Genomic DNA, 13,649 nt, shown 5'->3' with positions numbered 1-13,649 from the left:
AATAATCACATTATTTGGGATATGGATACTGATATGAAGTGAACCAACCAAATTCAGATCACTTTGACCTGAACATCAGGATATCTAATCTAACTTAATTGCGTTCACCACTCCACAAACCCTAATCTGTCCTTCCTTCCTTCCTTCCTTCCTTCCTTCCTTACTTCCTCCCTCCTCCCCCCACCCCTCCCTCCAGAAACCAGTACTAATTGCTGTTAGGTTTATGAGCATTACCCGCACTGCTACCCCGGTATGTATGCCCCCTCTCACTCCATGTGGCCGCCCACCGTCCGTCCTGTCCCATCCATCAGTCTATTTACCCCATTCACTCATCTACCGTCTGTAGCGTTCAGTCATCGTACTCATCACTTCTGTCTGTTAACTAGTTCTCTTTTTTCCGTCTGACTCTGTTTGTGTATTTGTTACTGTTTATCAGTCCTACATTTACTTTAGAGCAAGTCTAAAGTAAATGTAGTTGTTGTTATAAATTTTATTCAGGTGATGAAACCACCGGAGGTTATAATAGTAGTAAATGGCCTGGTGGAATCACTCACTAATCACTATAAAGTCCAGTAAACAGTCAATTCGCCATTTTCTTCAGCTGTCTGAATGTTTAGTCAGGATAAAGGTTTATATTTGCCGGCATTTTCAGAGACCGATTTTAAAACGAATAGCATACGCCCCTAATATTTTGTCCATACTGTAATAATTTATAAGATTTACTTCATTATATCACGATTTTGTAATATTACGATAATAAAGAAGCAATATCACACAGATATAACATGTGAACCTCTCAGTCGACCACTACCAATCATTTTCTCCTCCAGGCAATTTCTTTGGAATAGACACAGTTTCTTGAACAGTCTTTTCAAAGATCCTTTTTCGTAATATTAATATCGTAGTTTTATGTTTGGTTGATGTTTGTTCGTGTTGAGCGCTCAGGCACGTACAGCACGCAGGCTGTAGCTCCACTGTCGACACTGACAACTCTTTGCTTTCTGTTTCTGCCTCACGACTAATTAACATGCAGCCTAACACAGCTAAACTTAAGGTAATGCCCACCTGTGTGTGTGTGTGTGTGTGTGTGTGTGTGTGTGTGTGTGTGTGTGTGTGTGTGTGTGTGTGTGTGTGTGTGTGTGTGTGTGTGTGTATAGTTAGTATTTGGTCAAAACGTCCAGCTGTCCGTAGAGCGAGTCCACTGTCTGATCTTCATCACTGTCAACAGCAAACTGATTATTGTTGGTCACCCTGGATGAACACATTCTCATGCTGTGTAACTCTGTGTGTGTGAATCTACAGAGCAAAGGCCGTGTGCGACAGAGCAGCAGCCACACGCCCTCGCCTCCTCTCAGTCCCAGAGCGACTTCTGAGCTGGATGGAGACAGTGCAGGAGGAGGAGAAGGAGGAGGAGGAGGAGGAGGAGGAGGAGGAGGAGAGGATGCAGCAGAGGCTGGGCTGAACGAGCAGCAGCAGCTGGTGATGCAGCAGGAGGAGCGGATCCTCACTGAGCAGATTGAGAGTCTGCAGAAAGAGAAGTATGACCTCTCTCTGCAAGATTATTCACATCAGATGAGGCTGAACCGTGTTTTTTCTTAAAAGTGGGATACATCTTTTGCACAGGCTGCCAAAGCACCAACAAGATATGAAAAGCACAACCCAACCCTTATGATATTTGGACAAACACACATTAAAATCAATAATTCTGTATCTCTGCCAGCAAAAGAATTATTACAATATCACTCTCAAAACAATTTTTTATAGCTTTCAGCAGGTGCATCGTTCTATAAATAGTACAAATAAAAACACTACTCCAATAACATGTAGTAGTGCTGAGTGAATACATTGCTTTATATTTTTTATATGGATTACATAGAGACACACACAACATGATAAACGCCCTAAGGTTCAAGTTTGTGTGTGTCTCTGCAGGGAGGAGCTGACGTATGAGATGTTGATCTTGGAGCCACGGGTGTCTGACGATGAGACTCCTGAATCTGAAGCCTCCATCGGAACAGCAGACAGCTCTGAAAATATTACCATGGAGACCAAAGGAGCTGCATCTGACCCCTTGGGTAATTGTGTGTGTTCTTTACTTTGTATTAAACAGTGTTTCCACTCGCAACAGTTTATCATGAAAACCTCTCGCGACACTGTTGAGAAATCTTTAACCATCCTGTTATTATTATTATCCACAGATCCTCCCTTCTCTCTCCAAGCAGAACCCAAGGTCAGGTTATAGATAAAGGGTAAATAGGAGTACATTGTAGTGTCTTCTGTCTACGTTGATGGACTTTCATATCTAACTCAGATGCCCCAGACACAGAGGCACCAACTCTAACTCTTTCCTAAATTACACCAGTGGCAAGATGTAAGGACACAGTGTGATTTAGTTATTTAGACTTGGGGGTGACAGTTGCTCATGTTACAGTGTTAGTGTTTGTATATTGTTCCACCTTCTGGTCTCCTTGATGCATCAAGTCTACATTCAAATCTTCTGTATAAGACATCAGCTGCTGCCTGAGTTCTCTTCACCAGCTTCAACAAAACGTCCATAACAAGGACAATAGCAACCAAGGTCGTAAAGATACGATGAGCTGAGTCTCTGGTGGAGGGAGTGATTACACAGGGCCCCTTCAGCTCTGGTATGGACTAAACCCTCACACATTTATGGATGATTGCTATGAGAAGTATCCTTATTTGGACATGAAGTATATTTTGTAGAAGGTTTAAATACTCCAGGAAGACGACCTTCAGACCTGGGTGGAATTACAATGTTAGCATGTATTGCTCATTCTCATGCCTCATGTCAGTGACAGCCAGTTGCAGAAGGAGTTATATCCATCCAGCTTTCTTGTTGACATGATACCTCAAGAATGCTTAAAGGGAATTTTGTCAGATTTAGTAAAGGATGGACTAAAGTAAAGGACTGGAAGGACTGGAAGGACTGGAAGGATGAAATGATTAGTATTTGGTGGTCAAAGGTCAAGGTCACAGCGACCTTGCAAATGTTTTGGCCTCTTATACATGATATCTCAAGTCTGTCTTTGGGGAATTTCTGTCATTTTTTACTAGTTGTCACTTGGACTTAAAAACACAACAGTGTTAGAGTGTGCTTTCTAATCCCTCTCTACCTCTCCTGTCTCTCTACACAGAGCGTGGCACTTATCGCTCCAGAAAGTCGGAGGCAAAGAGCAGACGAGCTCTGCATCGTCAGCCGGACTCCCAGGACTCAGCAGACTCCACCTCCACGATCTCCTCCTACCACCCCTCCTCTTCTCTCTCCTCCAACGCCTCCGGCTCTCCGTCCCCTCACTACAGGTTCCGCTCCTCCTCTTCCGGGCCGTTGCTCACCTCCTGCGGTTTGGGGACCCCATTGGGTGAAGCAGAGGCAGGTCACAGAGGTGGCAAGACCCAGCACAGGCTCAGACTGAGCCGCAGCTCACCACGCGAGCCCTCGGGGAGCCACCGGAGGGAGTCTGAATTCAGCTCGGGGCCGCAGCAGCTGGTTCTGTATGGGAGCAACGAGTTCATGGTGTGAAGCCAAGGAGAGAAGGAGCGCCGGCCACCGCCTGTTGGAGCACAGGAGGGTGTGCGAGAAGTGGGAGGAGGGAGAGTCCAGGGATGGATGAGGCTGGTCACGGGGCGAGTTTCATGCCAAATGTCGACTGCTGCCCCTCCTCTGTTCTCACCACCCTCCTCCCCTGGTCCAGTCAAAGCAAAAAGCTGTGAGAATCAAAGAAGACTGGACGTAGTACATAGAGGGACAAGACAACAAAGATGGTCAAAGACTGACGACTAATGTGAATAGAGGGAGTGAAGTGAAACGTTTTTTGACACTATGATCTCAGTGCTGTTTGACCCCTGCTGGAGCACCAGGGGTCAGTTAGGGGAGAGAAGAAGAAGTGGAAGAAGCGAAGGACGGGTGGAGAGACACAGAAATAAAAAACACTCCTGCAAAGCCAAATCTGATAGTGCCCTGTCTTCATTTTTTTAGCATGTGGTCAGGTGGTAAAAGCCAACCCCGAAGAAATGTAGCCATACCGAACTGAACTGGCGGACATTTTGTCTGTAACCAGCGCCAAGCTTTTCACGTTTACACAGGACACACCAGCCAAGAGGCTGCATGCTTCTCCATCACACTTTTTCCTATGTCAATTTGAAGAAACTGTACAGAAATATGTCACAGCTCTATGTTAGGTATTATTATTATTATAATTATTATTATTATTATTATGTTACAGAGGAAAAAAGTGAACATAGAAAGAAACTCCAGTGCTGCTCCTGGGCCGTTCATTGTTGATTTGTCTTTATTTCCTCCTCTCTCAATTTTGCAAAGTGAAGTGTATGGAACTCAGGTTCCACTGTTTGTTTCTGTGCTGGTTTCATCCAGTTTCCTTCCATTTTCTTTTTTCCCTTGTCCTATATCACAGTGAACAGAGCCAGTTTTTGGGTGACCTCGGGTTTTATTCTTCAGAAATAACAGAAGGAAAAGCTGTCAGTCTGTGCTACGCGTTGGGTGTTTTGTATCTGCCTGTCCCTGCAAGCTTTCTGTTTTTCTGTCTGTTTCATTCAGAAGCATCAGTGTTACTTTTGTCAGGACTTGAATATTTTTTTAATATATACTATTGCTGTATTATACATTGGTGTTGATATCAAAGATGTCATGTTTATGCTGTCATGGTTTATTTTTGTTCAGATGAACACCTGACTGTGTGTGTGCGCGCGCGTGTGCCTGAAGAATGAATAATTCATGCCACTGTATCAGCTCCCACTCGGTGCATGTATAGTCGTCTCTATACACACTTATACATTTCCCCTATTTAACATATTATTCCTATAAGGCTGGGAAATCTCTCCAACCATCATGTGACACTAAAACTAACCCAGACTTACAAAATGTTGGTTTTGATTTTCATTGCGCCTTGGGAGAAAACTTCAGCACTCACATACTCACTCCGTCCATGTCGTCCTCTGAGCCGTCCACAATACGTTCTTCTTCTCAAACACAAGCGTAGCTCTTCCATTCTCCTGTCTCTCGGCTCTGGCTGTGAAAAAGTAGCATTTAACCTGCAGACAAAGTAGCACCTAACTCAGACCGTCCTTGTGTTTCTGCATAATCCTGATCTCTCTCTGTCTCTGTCCACGCAGTATCGGTGTAATCTTCAGTTTAACGGACATACTCAGTATCTTAAGAGCAATGATGTCTCTGTACTAAAGCTGCAATATCCCTCCTCGCTTGCTGCGTCTGTGATCAGATCCTCGTGGGCGACTCTCGTTCCGATCTCACCTATACAATCAGTGTTAATCAACTTTTCCTTGAAGCTGGAAGTCTCCGTGAAGACTGTGCTGATCTCAGGTGTGAGATGCAGGTGTGGAGACTTGCAATGTGTTGTCTTTTTATAACATTAGCTCTAGACCTGTTTAAAAGAAGAAAAAAAACTGTTTTGAAGGTGAGATGAGAAGACAAAACTGATTCCTGGTCAAATATCAAGCTGATAATTGAAGTGAGGGTATTTGTACATGTCCATGCTGTCCATATGGCATTCTGCAAAAAAAGAAAGAAAAAAAAAAGAAAAAAAGTGAATGTACCTGTCACTGGAAAGCATGCTGTGCTTTCTCTGGTTGTTTTTGTTCCTCTTTTATACACAGTGTATGTACTATTTATGATCATGCTTTTGGGGTGTACATTGATTTAAAAGAATCTGTTATATAAGGTGTTATAAAAGGATATATTATCCTATGTACGGTTCATTATCTACTATTAATCATGGCAACATTTTATCAGGCCACAATGGGTCTGTCATGTTTGTGCTACGAAGCAGAAAAAAAAGAAAAGCATTGTGTCTCATTGTCTGCGCCACTCTGGACACAGTTATGTATAAGGTGCAATTTGTGTTATATTTCTTTTTTTAATGATACAAACATGTCTATGGTCGTAAGAAAAAAAAAGACTTTATGGGGAAAATTTCATCTGCTTATTAAAAAAGCAAAACTGCTGCCAAACACACTTGAGTTGTATTATATTTGCATTCACTGCTACTCACTGAAACACGTTTTGTGTATCCTTGAGGCCTTAAAAACATATTGGATGCAACATCCTTCTCGTTAAAATAATTACACATGATTTTTAAATGATGTATTGTTATTCCTACTTTCCCACATCAACCAGTTGTTTGAGGCATTATGTCCCAGGTTGTCCTTTGTCCGTCCACCCCTCCATCCCAATCCTCAAATTTGTTACAAACATTCCTTAGGACTCAAGGATGAACTGTATACCAGACATACAAAGGATTCGAAATTATGTTCCTAACTATCCCACGGTCAAGACAAGACAAGACATTTCTTAACAAAAGTAACAGTAAAGTGCACAGGCACAACAAATAAAGACAGACATATCCTAACACTAAAGTAGACAATAAATAAAAATGACAGTTCTTAGTGCAAACGTATGAGGTAGCAGCAAAGTTTTATAATATAATAAAATATGGTGATAAATAATGAGTTGTGATAGTGCAAAGACAGTCCGTAGTAGCAGTAGAAGTTTTTTCTGTTTGATATAAGTGTGCAAATGGCATAGTAGTGCAAACTCAGTATGTGGGTCAGAGGGTTCAGAGTCCTGTGTGTGTGTGTGTGTGTGTGTGTGTGTGTGTGTGTGTGTGTGTGTGTGTGTGTGTGTGTGTGTGTGTGTGTGTGTGTGTGTGTGTGTGTGTGTGTGTGTGTGTAGGGGGTGGGGTGTGTTAGCTTCCTGACAGCCTGGTGGTTGGAGCTACTGCGGTCAAGTGAGCAGACGTTAGATACAGTAAATATGCTTGATACTGAGTGAGTGAACAGTCAGGATGGTCCTGAGGACAACTTTTGACAGCCTTTGTCAGAAATTATGGAATAAAGTGATTTTACAGTAGCATAAAAGATTGGCTCACTCCGTATCATGGACTACCTGCATTTGCCATACATTCTGTAATACGGGCACACTTGAAATCAGGAAAAGTCAAACGTCTGCTCACTTGACCACGAAAAGACGAACGTCTGCTCACTTGACTGCAGTATGGTATGAAGGAGGACAGTCAATATGACAGTCCTCCTGAGTATTAGTGCAAAAAAAATAATGATTTTATGCAAAAATTACAGTTCCAGAAAAATAAAAAAGATTCACATTGAATGTTTACCCGTGGGGTAGACTGGGGGTGTGTGTGTGTTGTTTAACAGTCCTTGGAAGGTGGGGGTGGGGTGATGGCTTTGATGGCCTGTGGGTAGAAGCTGTTTAACAGTCTTGTGGTTGTGGCTTATAGAGAACGGTATCTCTTACCAGAGGGGAGGGGGGTGAATAGGGCATGTCCGGGGAGTGTGGGATCTATGCTAAATGTTGCTGGCCCTCTTAAGGAGTCGGCTAGTGTAGATGTCTCTGAGAGGGGGTAGTGTGGTCCCTATGATTCTTTCAGCTACCCTCACCACCCTTTGCAGGTAGGTCAGGATGGACTCTATGGTGGCCCTGTAGAAGTTGACCAGCAGGGGGCAGGGTAGGTGAGCTTGCTTCAGCTTCCTGAGGAAGTAAAGGCGTTAATGCGCCTTCCCCACCTGATTAGAGGTGTGGACGGACCAGGTGAGGTCGGCTGTGATGTGGAATTAGAATAATTTCTTTTGTTTTGTTTGTGTTTAGGTCCAGGTTATTGTGGGAGCACCAGTCTGTCAGGCGTTTGACGTCCTCTCTGTAGGCTGACTCATCGTTGTTTATTATCAGTCCTACAATGACAAACTTGACAATGGTGTTTGTGGGGTGGATGGGGTAGCAGTCGGGAGAGGGAGAAGAGGAGAGGACACAACCCTGTGGGGTTCCGGAGTTCAGGATGAGAGTGGAGGAAGTGCGTCCTCCCATCCTGACACGCAGAGGTCTGTTGCTGAGAAATGAGATGAGACCCACCAGAGTTGTGTCGTCCCCAAACTTCACTATGTGGTTGGTGGTGTAGGATGTTGTGCAGTAGTGTGTCAGCAAGGTGAAGAGCAGGGGGCTGAGCACACAGCCTTGGGGAGCCCCTGTGCTCAGTGTGATGCTGCTCAAGGTGTTGTTGCCGACACGTACTGCTTGTGGCCTCTGAGTGAGGAAGTCCAGCAGCCAGTTGCAGAGGGAGGTGCTGAGCCCTAGTTTATCAAGTTTGCAGATGAGGTGTTGTGGGATTATGGTGTTGAATGCAGTAGTTGGAGTAGTTTTTGCATTATTTGCTTAAAAAACGACAACATATGATTGCAGACAAAACATAACCTCTTTGGCAAAGGAAAATATTTATATATAATGCGAAGGCAATTATTGTTATGTAGTGCTGGAGAGACCTGACTGAATTTTAATTTGTGAAACAGGCATTCAAATGTCTTTTAAAAATCATGAATATGATTTTTCGTTAAATGTGACATGAAAGGCGCAATAATGAATCTTTTTAATCTGAATCTTTTTCTTTATTCATCATCTAGAAAATTCCTGAAAGGTAATAGAAACATCAACTTCAAGTTCACATGATGTCAGTTCTCAATTGTATGAAAATGTGGAAAACAATAAATCCTGGATTCTGCCCCCTGATCCGAATTCAAACGAATTCAAATTTAATGGGTTAATTCGTGGAAATTGTTAGTTGTTGAGTAATACTGAAAGCAAACAAAGAAACCTCTGTTGTGGCACTCCTAATATTTGACTGTGGGTCCTATTTAAAAGATGACAACAGCACATTTGTCTTTGAGTTCGAAATGTTTGGACGATTATGTGGGTTTTAATATTTTCACTTTCATTTCTTGTAGTGTATGTGTTTATTCATTCATTGTTTTGTGATTTCACTTCATTCATTTAAAACCAATAGTTAAAGTTTGCCACAATGTTACAGGACCGAAACTGAAACTAAAGGAGGAGCGGAGACTGTTCCCCTTTCGCTGGAAATACGTTTGAGTTTCTGAACCTTTCACAGAGCAGAGACACGAAGGAGCAGGGACAGGAGCAAAGAGAAAGAACTAAAGAAAGTGAGGTTCATCAGCTTACTGACTATCCCACTCTCTGCTGTGACCCGGTGAGCTTTAATCTACTTTCCAACAGATATCTCTTTGTTATTTAGTTTGTATTCAACACTGACTCTTCTCTTCTCTCTTCTCTTCTGTTCAATCGGCAGATGTCTCCCAACGTCGTCTTCTTTGATCTGGAGACAACTGGATTAAGTAAATGTTTCTTTCACTTCATCAGTCCTCATATCAGATGATTTGCCCATTATATTATTTTGTGTTTTTTACCTTTTTAAAGATTTGAGGTTTATATGTGATCTTTGAGTCCACATACTGGAAGTTTTCTGCAATTATCGTCAAACAGATTGTTGGAATGTTCAACCACTGTTGTGGTAACAGGCCTGGACGATGTGGCCAAAATATATCATGATAAAACATTGTGTATCAGTTGATATTGATGATTATCACAATAAATGTCTGATTATTGATCAGTCATTTATTAAACCTCACACACACACGCACACACACACACACACACACACATATATACCAGTGCTTTAATAGGAGCTGGTTATGAGTGCCACACTGAAAATTTAACTGACTTTCCCTCCAATTTAAATAAAACATTACAATATTCCATTTAATTTTACTTGTGGAAAGTAAATGTTGGTGGTTGTGGTTGTGGTTTATGTCTCTAACAGACACATAACATTTCTTCAGTTTCTGATTATTGTTTTTTGACTCCCACCCCAAACTGGCATCTGCAAGATATATGGCCCCTCACATTAGGAAGAATGTTCTTGACACCCTTCTAACTTTCCCCTGTGAAACATCTTTCTAAGAATACAGCATCATCCACTGATCCAATGATCTCAAGTGGTCACAGTCATGAATCTTGATGAAAATCATGGAATATAGTTCAAACACAAGAGGAAGAAGATCTTGGGTTCACTCCTGGAGGGTTTTTTTTTGGACTTTCCAAGACATATTTGATTGCATTTTTCTAAAGACCAAATGATGTTGTTTTTACTGTGTTTGTGTTTAAATCTTTGGCAGTAGCAGGGTTGCACATGCATGAAGGTCACTCTCATGTGCAAGATACCGAGGGACTGGTAGACTGACTTAAGAATGAAAGCTGCACTCAGCTTAATAATGCAGCAATGGAGCAAAACACCAAGTTATTCAATTCAAATTCAAAACAACTTTAATTGTCCCGGGAGAGCAATTCAAAGACAGTTGAAAAACAGTGTACATACTGAAATAAAAGAGTTAGAGTAGTGTATATGAATGTAAAAGGACAGGATAACGGCTGTGAAAATAGATTTACAAGTAGAAGTGTATAAATACTGAATGATTAAAGTAATAGGAATACGAGAGATCTCTCATGTTAAAACATATTTTTGAAACTGGGCAAATTACAATATAGTGGGCTGCCACAGTCCAGATAATTAATTGGACACATAGCTTTTACATGGCGAGATAGGTCATTAGCCTTGTTGGAGGTATGTGCTCTCAGTGTGTCTTCCTAGTTTGCATTGTTTTACCTCAGTATACCAGCACAAGGCCCAAAGTGTCACAGGGAAGCTAAATGACTCATCCAATCAAATAGTGAGCTAATGGAAAGGATGGACAGCAGGGAAAAGGAAAATTGGAAATAAATTTTCGATTAAAATCTACATTCTCAATTCAGTTTGTGGAGCCATTGATTGATTGATTTTTTTTTAAAACTGCAATTTCAAATAGATGCTCAGTATTAATCATAATAATGTTATGATTAATATTTCATTTGTAAGTATTTTATACTTTCTATATTACCCATTAAAAATCTAACAATGAATTACTTTGAAATCTAGTCTATTTATGTATATAACAAATTGTTCTATCATAAATGTATTTACACCTATTTTTGTAGTTCAATTAATCAATAATTATTGAAATGCTTTATTAGTATTTTTGTAATGCTTGTATCACTTATGTGAGAAGGACTCTTTGAGTGCAGCCACAACAACAAGCAGAAAAAAATATTATATTATTATTTATACTTTATCTTTTCTACATCCCCCATTAATCAGACCCTCCTCTAATTTCAGACACCGACATGTGTGACATCATCCAGTTGTCTGCTGTCTGTGGAGAGAGGCTCTTCAACGCCTACACCCTCCCTGTATGCGCTATCACTGAGGCCGCCAAGCGGGTTACGGGCTTCACCGTTAGTAATGGCAGCCTGTTTCTCCATGGGAATCGTATGCACACCACCCCTGTCTACGAGGCTCTCACCTCTTTCATAGCCTTCCTTCACTCCTTCCACCATCCCGTGCTGCTGGCGGCCCACAATGGAAGGTGCTTTGATGCCCCTGTGCTCTTCAGAGTGCTGATGCAGAGCCAGCTCCTGCAGAAGTTCCAGCAGGTAGTGTCTGGGTTTATGGACACCTTACAGCTAGGCAAGACGCTCTATCCTAATCTGCCCGGATACTCCCAGCAGTTTCTGGTCAGTTACTTCCTTGGATGCTCCTACAATGCTCATGATGCTGTGGAGGATGCCAGGATGCTGCAGGAGCTGTACAAGGTGTGGAATCCTAATCAAAGGGATGTCTGGAGTTGTAGCTTTAGTGCAACCTCAATGTTTTAACAACACACTGAATAAATAAGACAAAATCAGATCGATAGAAAATGACAGAGAAATCTTTTTCTGTCATGGCAGACAAATAATGCCAGTACATCTCTTATTCAAAGATACTTCTTAATCATATCATGTTTTATACTCTTCACTGTCAACAGCAGTGTCTTTTTACAGGAGTCATTAAACTATTTCGGTTAAACCTTCCTTGTCATGTTTGTATTTTTTGAATTTTAACAATCATACACGGGTTAACTCCACACAGTCACATTCATAGATGCTGTGCTTTGTTTAGGGAGCATAATAGTCAATTTTTTCCCTGGCTTCCATTATTTCGGTTACCTGCTCACCAGTTGTGTTAATTGACCCATAAAAAGTATTTTTTCCAAGGGAATGTTGCACTGCATTCTGGGAAATGTAGGAAACCTCTGTCAGGAATGAGCAGAGGAAATGTCATGTTTAACTGTAGATATTTATGCTGATTTGTGTATTAATGATTCGCTCTGTGTTTGTGTCAGCATAATAATTTCAAATACCTAAAAATATTCAGTAGCATCCTGCTTCTGATTTTTTATATCCATTACTAAGACGTGAGTGTGTGTCTTTAAATGTAGAATGTAGTTTCCCATCATGACCTTCAGTGAAGCTTTGTGGAATAAACACACTGCACTTCTGTTAGTATCACGTACAGCAAGTAAATATGTTGTCTTTACGTGAAATGTAAACATATGTTTTGCTGAATTCATACTAATTTGTATACACTGATATTATAATGGTGTATCCTGATTGTGGTGGCTGCTGATCTTGGACTATGTTTACAACAAGACTGCTTGATATACAATATGTCTCCTAAGATACTCTACCATTACTGACAATAATTCCTCAATTAATCCAAACCATTAACCACTTCCATTATGCTTCAAACTGATTAATCTAACCAATGCTGTAATTACTCTTATTTTTCTGATGAACCCCATTAAACGTGGCATCTATTGCACGTCTGTCCATCTTGGGAGAGGGATCCCTCACATGTGGTAGTTTTTCCTTACTCTTGTTGAGGGTTAAGGGCAGAGGATGTCACACCTTGTTAAAGCCCTATGAGACAAATTGTGATTTGTGAAATATCGGCTATACAAATACAATTTGATTGGATTATCTCAGTGTATTTACAGACAAGTGGACAATTGTATTCTTATTGAACAGCTTCTTTCCTTCAGCTGTCTCCCTTTTGAACTCTGCCCTCCGACACCCCATCACCCCTTCACACACACACACACACACACACACACACACACACACACACACACACACACACACACACACACACACAACACACACACACTGCCCCCCCCCACAAAGAACCCGACCCCTGAAGTCCCACACACACACACTGGCCAACCCCTACTCCCCATCTCAGACACACACGCTATGGACTGAGAAATGTGAATTCCTACCACCTGCACTCCTGTTTACACTGTACATAAACTATATATAACCTGTATATTGTGTCAATAGCAATAAGAATCATATCAATAATACTGTATATATATCTACCTACTCACTGTTTATCATATACATATACTTGAGCATACTGTAACATATATTTATTCACTGCTTAACATATACATATACTTAAGCATACTGTAACATATATTTATTCACTGTTTAAGCACTTCTGGTTGGATGCAAACTGCATTTTGTTGCTTTTTACTTGTGACATGTGCAATGACAATAAAGTTGAATCTAATCTAATCTAATCTAATCTTTAAAAAAAATGATTAAAAAATATGTATTTGAAGAAAAACAAATAGTGTTGGGAGTATTTTATTTTTTATTTTATAGAAAAGCTCAGTTTGAATGTCTGCATAATGCAGAGGTACATACATATATATAACATATAACTTTTACCAATGCCATTGGTGTGTGTGTGTGTGTGTGTGTGTGTGTGTGTGTGTTTAAATGCATATATAATATATAAGATTTACCTCCAATAATGATTGATACATCAACATATATCCTATTGACTTATTTGACTGTTTAAGCAATATATTAA

At 40.9% G+C, this 13,649-nt stretch overlaps 2 protein-coding genes across 28 annotated transcripts in view; both read left to right on the top strand.

Annotated features, from left to right (window-relative positions):
- LOC109624416 (unconventional myosin-IXAa-like) overlaps positions 1-3,967 on the top strand; it is a 137,870-nt gene extending 133,903 nt beyond the window's left edge. For 13 of the 24 annotated variants that reach the window (XM_069528345.1, XM_069528344.1, XM_069528333.1 and 10 more), the window contains 5 exons: positions 197-250; positions 1,034-1,054; positions 1,303-1,538; positions 1,933-2,075; positions 3,156-3,798. In XM_069528345.1, the coding sequence (XP_069384446.1) occupies positions 197-250; positions 1,034-1,054; positions 1,303-1,538; positions 1,933-2,075; positions 3,156-3,541 (840 nt within the window). In that variant the 3' untranslated portion in view covers positions 3,542-3,798. Of the gene's footprint in view, positions 1-196; positions 251-1,033; positions 1,055-1,302; positions 1,539-1,932; positions 2,082-2,198; positions 2,250-3,155 lie in introns of all 24 variants that reach the window. The other 11 variants (XM_069528346.1, XM_069528341.1, XM_069528352.1 and 8 more) reach the window with 9 other exon arrangements.
- Positions 3,968-7,269: 3,302 nt separating this feature from the next.
- On the top strand, positions 7,270-11,798 carry LOC109624283 (DNA polymerase III PolC-type-like). 4 transcript variants are annotated; one of them, XM_020078837.2, is made up of 4 exons: positions 7,270-7,464; positions 8,871-9,050; positions 9,150-9,195; positions 11,070-11,798. In XM_020078837.2, the coding sequence occupies exons 3-4, from the start codon at positions 9,150-9,152 to the stop codon at positions 11,606-11,608; spliced, it is 585 nt and encodes a 194-aa protein (XP_019934396.1). In that variant the 5' UTR covers positions 7,270-7,464; positions 8,871-9,050; the 3' UTR covers positions 11,609-11,798. The 4 variants fall into 4 exon arrangements, with proteins under 4 accessions (XP_019934396.1, XP_069384457.1, XP_069384456.1 ...); XM_069528356.1 differs by having other exon boundaries at positions 7,276-7,603; XM_069528357.1 differs by lacking the exon at positions 7,270-7,464 and adding an exon at positions 7,644-7,890.
- The last annotated feature ends 1,851 nt before the right edge of the window (positions 11,799-13,649 follow it).

This window comes from Paralichthys olivaceus, chromosome 7 (genome assembly GCF_024713975.1).
Source record: "Paralichthys olivaceus isolate ysfri-2021 chromosome 7, ASM2471397v2, whole genome shotgun sequence".
NCBI classification, from domain to species: Eukaryota; Metazoa; Chordata; class Actinopteri; order Pleuronectiformes; family Paralichthyidae; genus Paralichthys; species Paralichthys olivaceus.
The sequence above is the reverse complement of the archived record's forward strand: the minus strand, read 5'-3'. Positions and strand labels throughout refer to the sequence as shown.